At 50.7% G+C, this 8,050-nt stretch overlaps 1 protein-coding gene across 1 annotated transcript in view; it reads left to right on the forward strand.

Moving 5' to 3' along the window:
- Positions 1–8,050, forward strand: part of ncoa3 (nuclear receptor coactivator 3) — a 70,394-nt gene that overhangs the window by 60,445 nt on the left and 1,899 nt on the right. The window contains exons 6-19 of the mRNA XM_025059163.1: positions 408–593; positions 731–817; positions 1,179–1,319; positions 2,118–2,265; positions 2,889–3,388; positions 3,472–4,580; positions 4,666–4,798; positions 4,953–5,120; positions 5,579–5,809; positions 5,905–6,004; positions 6,084–6,255; positions 6,548–6,877; positions 7,002–7,100; positions 7,621–7,947. Coding sequence (XP_024914931.1) covers positions 408–593; positions 731–817; positions 1,179–1,319; positions 2,118–2,265; positions 2,889–3,388; positions 3,472–4,580; positions 4,666–4,798; positions 4,953–5,120; positions 5,579–5,809; positions 5,905–6,004; positions 6,084–6,255; positions 6,548–6,877; positions 7,002–7,100; positions 7,621–7,947 — 3,731 coding nt within the window. The remainder of the gene's footprint in view (positions 1–407; positions 594–730; positions 818–1,178; positions 1,320–2,117; positions 2,266–2,888; positions 3,389–3,471; positions 4,581–4,665; positions 4,799–4,952; positions 5,121–5,578; positions 5,810–5,904; positions 6,005–6,083; positions 6,256–6,547; positions 6,878–7,001; positions 7,101–7,620; positions 7,948–8,050) is intronic.

Below are 8,050 nucleotides of genomic sequence, written 5' to 3' on the forward strand. Positions count from 1 at the left end.
CTGATGAGAAGTCATGGCCTTAAGGAGGATAGATGGGTGAGTGCCCCTGGCCTCTGCCTGCTGCAGAGCACGGGGGGGCAGGGAGGGGGGGAGACGGGGGAGGTATTGGAAATCGACACCTTGGCTACATTAATCCTATGGTCCATTTAGTCAGGGATCCACAGCAGGCTGGAGTCGACTGCCTCTCAATTTAAGAGGAAAAATTAGTTTGAATCTGTGTGTGTGTGTGTGTGTGTGTGTGTGTGTGTAACAGGATGGGGTGGAGCTGTTTGTGAGATTTGATTACAGACGGTCTGTGGTTCGTCTGCTCTGGGGACGTTCCCGTTCCCCTCCCCAGTGTCACGTCGTTGTCACCACCAGGAGTTGTTGTTTACGTTTGTTTGTTTTTTTGTGTCGTTTCCTTCCAGTAAATGGCGTGTCGTGGGGGGGCGAGGCGGCCCGACAGAAGAGCCACACCTTCACCTGCCGGATGCTGGTGAAATTTGGACATGTCCACGGCCCCATAGAGGAGGGGGGAGCGGGGGGGCCGCGCTATGAGACCATGCAGTGTTTTGCTCTCTCTCAGCCCAAGGCCATGATAGAGGAGGGGGAAGGTACGTGGGCATCGAACCAACTTTGGTTTCTTTCCATTTTTTTATTTCAGTTTCACAGAAAAAACTGACTTAGAAAAAAGAACTTTATTGTTATAACGTTCAGTTGAATGTTTTTAAATCTGACCACTCCCCTCCAGACCTGCAGTCATGTATGATCTGTGTGGCCCGTCGAGTGACGGCTGTGGAGAGGACGGAGAGTTTCAACACCCGCCACGAGCTGTCAGGTGAGGGAGGGGCTGCGACCACACAACGCTCCACTGAAACACCTGCTCCACTGAAACACCTGCTCCACTCCAGTGAAGTCCAGGATAACTTCTCCTTCTTCTTCTTCTCCTTCTCCTTCTCCTTCTTCTTCTTCTTCTTCTCCTTCTTCTTCTCCTTCTTCTCCTCCTTCTCCTTCTTCTCCTTCTCCTTCTCCTTCTTCTTCTTCTCCTTCTTTTCCTTCTTCTTCTTCTCCTTCTTTTCCTTCTTCTTCTTCTCCTTCTTTTCCTTCTTCTTCTTCTCCTTCTTCTTCTTCTTCTTCTTCTTCTCCTTCTTCTCCTTCTTCTTCTTCTTCTTCTTCTCCTTCTTCTTCCTCCCTGGCAGGTAAACTGATCCAGATCGACCCGAACTCTCTGCGTGCGTCGATGCGTCCTGGCTGGGAGGATTTATTGAGGCGCTGCATTCGAATGTTCCTGCAGCACAGTGACGGGCAGCCGTGGTCACACAAACGCCACTACCACGACGGTGTGTGTCTCAGGAAGTGGCTCCTCATCCACTGCTTATTTCATGGCTTATACATACATACATATATGTATATGTGTATATATGTATTTATATATATTTTTATACATAAACATATATTTTGTATAATATATATAATATAATTATATATGTAAATATATGTGCATATATATACACACATTTATATATGTATATATGTATGTATATATATTTTTATACATAAACATATATTTTGTATAATATATATATATACTATGTGTAAATAAATGTTCATATACACATATATTTATATATGTATGTATATATATTTTTATACGTATACATATATTTTGTATAATATATATAATTATATGTCTAAATATATGTAAATATATACATATATTTATATATGTATGCATATATATTTTTATACATAAACATATATTTTGTATAATATATGTATAATTAAAGTGTAAATATATGTGCATATATATACATATATATTTATATATAAGCTGCATAGAGAATGGCGTCACTTTGATTCTCTCCATCACTGTCGTAATTCAGATTTTCTATTGTTTTAAATGTGTTTGTTTTTTTGACGTTGACAAAAACAAAGACAGATGAATGATTTTTCATGACTGAACTGTTGTGGTCAGAGTGAAGTGAAGCCTCACTGAGACCTGTTGGTGAAACACACACACACACAGACACCTGCACCAGTGCATCAGTATTGATCTGCTCTCAGTCCTGTTCCATTGATCCCGTCGTAACATCGTGACTCTGACTGATGAGCTCTGGTCTCTCACCTCTGCTCCACAGCCTTCCTGCAGGGCCACGCTGAGACCCCCCTGTACCGCTTCTCCCTCTCCGACGGCACTCCAGTCACAGCCCAGACCAAGAGCAAACTCTACCGTCACCCCATGAGCAACGAGCCGCAGGGCTTCATCTCCACTCATCTGCTGCAGAGGTCAGTAGAGAGAAAAGCGTGTGTCCATGACTGTATTGACGATGACACCGCTGTACGGCGGCGGCGACGGTGGTGGTGGCCCCGGGCTTTCACTTAGCCTGAATGGCTGAAGTAGTCGCTGAAGTAGCTTTTCATACACACTTCATGTCTGAGACTCTGGAGGTCGTTCTGTGTTCTGATCTAAACCCGTCTTCTTCTTCTTCTTCTTCTTCTTCTGCTTCTTCTTCTTCTCCTTCTTCTTCTTCTTTTTCTTCTTTTTCTTCTTCTTCTTTTTCTTCTTCTTCTTCTCCTTCTTCTTCTTCTTTTTCTTCTTTTTCTTCTTCTTCTTTTTCTTCTTCTTCTTCTTCTTCTTCTTCTGTTCTTCTTCTTCCTCTTCTTCTTCTTCTTCTTCTCTTCTTCTTCTTCTTCTTCTTCTTCTGTTCTTCTTCTTCCTCTTCTTCTTCTTCTTCTTCTCTTCTTCTTCTTCTTCTTCTTCTTCTGTTCTTCTTCTTCCTCTTCTTCTTCTTCTTCTTCTCTTCTTCTTCTTCTTCTTCTTCTTCTGTTCTTCTTCTTCCTCTTCTTCTTCTCTTCTTCTTCTGTTCTTCTTCTTCTTCTTCTTCTTCTTCGTCGTCGTCTCCTCACAGAGAACCCAACGGCTACCGTTCGACGCAGGCTGGAAACATGATCTCAAACCCAATGAGACAACCAGGTGTGGGGGGGCCCAACCCTAACACCCAGATGAACATGAACTCCGGTGGGGGCGTCGGCATGGGGGGCATGAACAGAGGATTTGGCGCAAACGAGCAGGGTCACATGGGTCACATGGGACCCATGGGGGGCAACTCTATGTACGGAGGGAGCGGCGGAGGCGGAGCCATGGGGAACCGCATGATGCCGATGAACCAAATGGGCCAGATGAATCAGGTGGGCCACATGGGTCAGATGGGTCCCATGGGTCACCCCGGTCAGGGCATGCAGCAGCACCCGCAGCAGCCGCCCTTTCAGAGCAGCGGTGGGTTTGGGCTCAGTGGCATGAACAGCCCGTCGGGGAGTCCACGGATGGGCGGGCCCCAACAGGGTCTGCTGATGTCACCGCGCAACCGAGGGAGCCCCAAAATGGGGGCCAACCAGTTCTCGCCCGGAGGTAAAATGATAAAAAAAAGTGTTTTTTAACAACAGTCGGTCTGAGTGTCGTTGCTGTTGTTAATCTGACGACTGTCGTTGCAGGTTTGAACTCACCTATGAGCGGCATCGGCAGCAGTGGGGGAGGTGGGGGAGGGAGCTCCACCACCACCTTTTCCAGCAGTTCCCTAAACGCCCTGCAGGCCATCAGTGAGGGCGTCGGTAGCTCCCTGTCCTCCACCCTCATGTCGCCCTCCGCCCCCAACAAACCCGACAGCTCCCCCAGCATCAACTCCTCCTCCTCCTCCTCCCAGCCCAGCCAACCTGCCAAACCAGGTGCAGAGGGCTCCCAGAGTCCAGCAGGGGGCTTAGGCCCCAGAGCTGCTGACCAGCACCACCCACTGCACCATCACCACCATCATCAGCACCCTCAGGCGGAGAGTTCAGGGGAGTGCCCCGACAGCCAGGCAGCTGCTGGACCTAAAGAGTCCGGGGAGGGAAACGGTGAGGCGACCAGCGAGCCCCCCCGGAGAGTGCCCGACAGTAAGGGCCATAAGAAGTTGCTGCAGTTGCTGACCTCGCCAACGGAGGAGCTGGGGATCGGTGGTAGCGGGCCAACGGGACCCCCGGTTCCCTCAACACCGACCAGCAGCGGTACCACCACCCTACCAGAGAGCAAGGACCCCAGCGGGGGCATGACTAGTCCCTCGTCCACGGGGGTGTCCTCCTCGTCCTCAGGACAGAACACTGGGTCGGGGGGGGCCTCGGCGTCGATGTCAGCAGCCCACTATACGGGGTCGCTGCAGGAAAAGCACAAGATCCTTCACAAGCTCCTACGAAACGGCAACACTCCGGATGAAGTCGCCCAAATCACAGCCGAGGCAACTGGGAAGGCGTCGATGGGGAACCAGGAGGGCGGCGAGGGCGGAACAGGAGCGCCGGGGACCGGGTCTGGGCCTGGGATGGTGACGGAGCCCAAACAGGAGCAGCACAGTCCCAAGAAGGAGAAGACCCACGCCCTCCTCCATTACCTGCTCAACAAAGACGACTCCAAAGAACCACTGGATGTGAAGCCCAAACTGGAAGACCTAGAAGGAAAGGGAGTCTCCGGTTCCTCAGGAGAACCTCCTAGAAACGGCCCCGGCTCAGGGCCCGGTCCTGGTCCTGCACCGGAGCATCCTGAGAGCAAGATCAAGTCTGAACCTCCTGATGATGTGAGATTATCGTTAGTAGAAGAACATGAGTGACTGTAGACGTTGGTGAAACCAGTGATTGGAATTTTGTCCGTGAATTTTTCAGTTACACAACCTGGAGTCCATCCTGGGAGACCTGAGGAGTTCTGGATCGGACTTTTACCCTGATCAGACCGACGGAGGGGCACACAACGACGCAGGGAGCAAACTCCAGGGTTGCCTTGACGACGGCCTGCAGCGTAAGTGACCAAAGAGGTGCATGATGGGAAGTGAAGTACCGCTGAATTCTAGAACTGCACCAGATACTTAAAAAAAATACAATCTAATGATTTTTACTTCACTCGTTGTTTTACTTCAATCAGATGAATCAACCAATCAGGTCTTTGTTTTCAGGGAGTGACGGAATGGGCCCCGGCCCCGGCCCCGGCCCCCGGGGGCAGTTCCAGAGGACCATGTCCATGGATGGGAAACCTCTTGGTGGTCCTGGAGGACCTGGTAGACACGCCATGATGGTCAAGCAGGAGATGATGGGCAGCCCGGACAGCTACCCCGGAAACATGGGTGTGTGATCAGCCCCCGCCCCTCATGTTTAGTTGCCTTGTCTAATAGACTGTATTAAGTAGACGCTGTCATGGTGTCAAAAAACGTCAGTAACATTTGCGATTTCGGGATGAGTGAAAGCGTCCATGACGCTAACGTGGTAGCGGTGCATGCGCTGTTCTCGTCATTACTCACGTCCTGTACACGCAGATTGAAAACGATTCAAATCTGGAGTTTCTCACGCTCCTGGAACTGTGAACGCACACGGGCCAGATCAAAACAAAAGTGAAAGTGAAGACAGGAAGTTGTCCTGTTTGTTCTGGTTCAGTTGAAGACAGGAAGTTGTCCTGTTTGTTCTAGTTCTAGTTCAGTCAACAGGACGACCATGACCACAAAGTCGTCATAAATTCAGTCAACATCTTAGGGTTGATGTCAACCCACAGAGTTCATGTTCTTCATCATCTGTTCTTTATCACCAGGACCCATGAACCGGGCCATGGTGGCTCAGCGCTCCCCCATGGGGGGCTCTGGTGAGTGGGGGATGCCCCGCTCCAGTGCCAGTCCTTTGGGCTCAGCAGGACACCCGTCCATGATGCGTCCAAACATGGAGTACAACAACGGGAAGGGCATGATGTCGGGGCCGATGGTCGGCCGCTCCAACAGCGTCCCCGGCAGCAGGTCAATGCTGCAGCAGCAGCTCATGGACATGGGTGAGTCCGAGGGGGTCCGGGACATGGGTGAGTTTGACCTTTGAAACCCCCCCCTGTCCTCTGTGTGGTAACTGTTGTGTCCTTGGTTCTGCCAGGAGGTTCTGCAGACATGGGGATGGGCCCCTTCGGTCAGCAGGGTCAGCCCGGTCAGTCCCCCAACTGGCCTGACACCGTGATGGGCATGGACGCCAACAGGTTTGTCCAAACGTCCTCTTCCGTCTTCAGCCGTGAAGCTCTGCTCCACCTGAACTGACGGAGTTTCTCTGTGCCGCAGGCGACAGTTTGGCAGCACCTTGGACGATCTTCTGGTTCCTCCGACGACCAGCGAGGGTCAGAGCGACGAGCGAGCGCTCCTGGACCAGCTGGACTCTTTACTGAACAACACAGATGGCACCGCGCTGGAGGAAATAGACCGAGCCCTGGGCATTCCAGACCTCGTCAGCCAGGTCAGTCTGTGACCAACACACACACGTGCACACACACACGTGCGTCCTCCTCTTCCACTGAGACACAGGTAGAACAGATGTCCTGTGTGCTGTGTCCTGTGTCCTGTGTCCTGTGTCCTGTGTCCTGTGTCCTGTGTCCTGGGCTTCAAATATTTCAGTCTTGACTCACCGTGTTCCAGGACTTCTGTCCGTGGAGGAGCCGTCTGTGCTGCAGTCACAGACGGCGACCGACGAAGGGCGATCACAGACGCTGGAGTTTGACCAACTGTTTTTTCTCTCGTCCTTCCTTCAGAACCAGGGCTCGGAGCAGCAGCTGGAGTCCTTCCCGGGACAGGACCCTTCCATGATGCTGGACCAGAAGCCTCACTACGGACAGGGTTACCCCGGCCCCCCCGCCATGCCCATGCAGCCCGGGTACGGAGGGAGCTCGATGCAGGGCCAGGCCCAGCAGGGGGGCTTCGGGCCCATGCTCTCTCAGATGGGTCAGGGCGGCAGTTTCCCTGGTATGGGGGGAGGAATGGGGGCCATGGGTCACCCACGGGCCAACATGATGAGACCCAGGATGATGAGCGCCAACAAACCCATGAGGCTGCAGCTGCAGCAGAGGCTGCAGGGAACACAGGTGCGACGGCCTCAGAGTGTTAGCTTCAATGCTAAGTGTCCAACATGCTGTGTTTTATTGTTGTGTGTTTATGGGGAAGACATTAAAGTTTTTTTTTTACTAATTAATTTTTTTCCATCATCAGTTCATGAACCAGACGCGGCAGGGCATGGCCATGAAGATGGAGAACCCAGGAGGGAACCCCGCCATGAGGCCTGGAATGCAGCCTGGAATGGGAGGACAGGTACCAGACTGAAGTCTTTGTGGTCTTTGATTTAACAAAGGGACAAAATTAAAGACGTTTGTTTCGCAGACGAACTTAGCAAAAAAGAAAACACTGAATTCTGCATAAGAATCGTCTCATTATTTTTATTATTTTTTTGCGTCTCTTTAATGGCGTCTGTTTATAAGACCTTCTGTGCTGCAGTGGGAAAAGATAGATTTTTTTTTTTAAACCTAATGGGATGCGACCCAGTGATGAGCTGCCTGTGGCCAAAGAATTTTTTTTTAATGGATTACAGTTTCTTTGGTCAGTAAAGGCACTCGTCCTCCGTCTGAGGAAGTTCTGTTACGGAGCGTTCTGGTTTTTTTTTTCTGGAACACTCCGTTTCCTGCCTGATGTTTACAAAAATATATATTTGTAAATACATTTCTGAGCAGTACTTCAGGTCCAGGTTCTTTAATTCTGATGAGATCAGCATCAGAGATTCTTTTGATGAATTTTTTTTTCTCCTTCAACCTCCGTCTTTGTGGCGTGTTTGCAGCCCGGCTTCCTCAACGCTCAGATGATGGCGCAGCGCAGTCGGGAGATGGTCAACCTGCAGATGAGGAGGCAGCGTATGATGATGCTGATGCAGCAGCAGCATCAGCAGCAGGTAGCTGCAGCAGCTGCAGGAAGCTTCAGCCCTCCCCCCAACGTCACCGCTCCTGGGGGCATGGACACCCCCATGGGAGGGCCAAACATGGGCCAGCCCGGCCCCCAGCAGTTTGGCTACGGTGGGAACTATGGTGGGTTCACGCATACATGTGCTGTTTGTTTGGAGCACTGCTGCCCTCTGCTGGTGTGTGTCAGTGCTGCAGGTTTAGTGTCAACGGAAATGAAATGAAGAATTAAAAAAATCTCATCGATCTGATGATGACGGTCAGGATGATTTTTTTTTTCATCCTGGCTGTTCTGTGTATTGTCACCGGGAC

This window comes from Cynoglossus semilaevis, chromosome 10, assembly GCF_000523025.1.
Source record: "Cynoglossus semilaevis isolate Cse_v1.0 chromosome 10, Cse_v1.0, whole genome shotgun sequence".
Taxonomy (NCBI): domain Eukaryota; kingdom Metazoa; phylum Chordata; class Actinopteri; order Pleuronectiformes; family Cynoglossidae; genus Cynoglossus; species Cynoglossus semilaevis.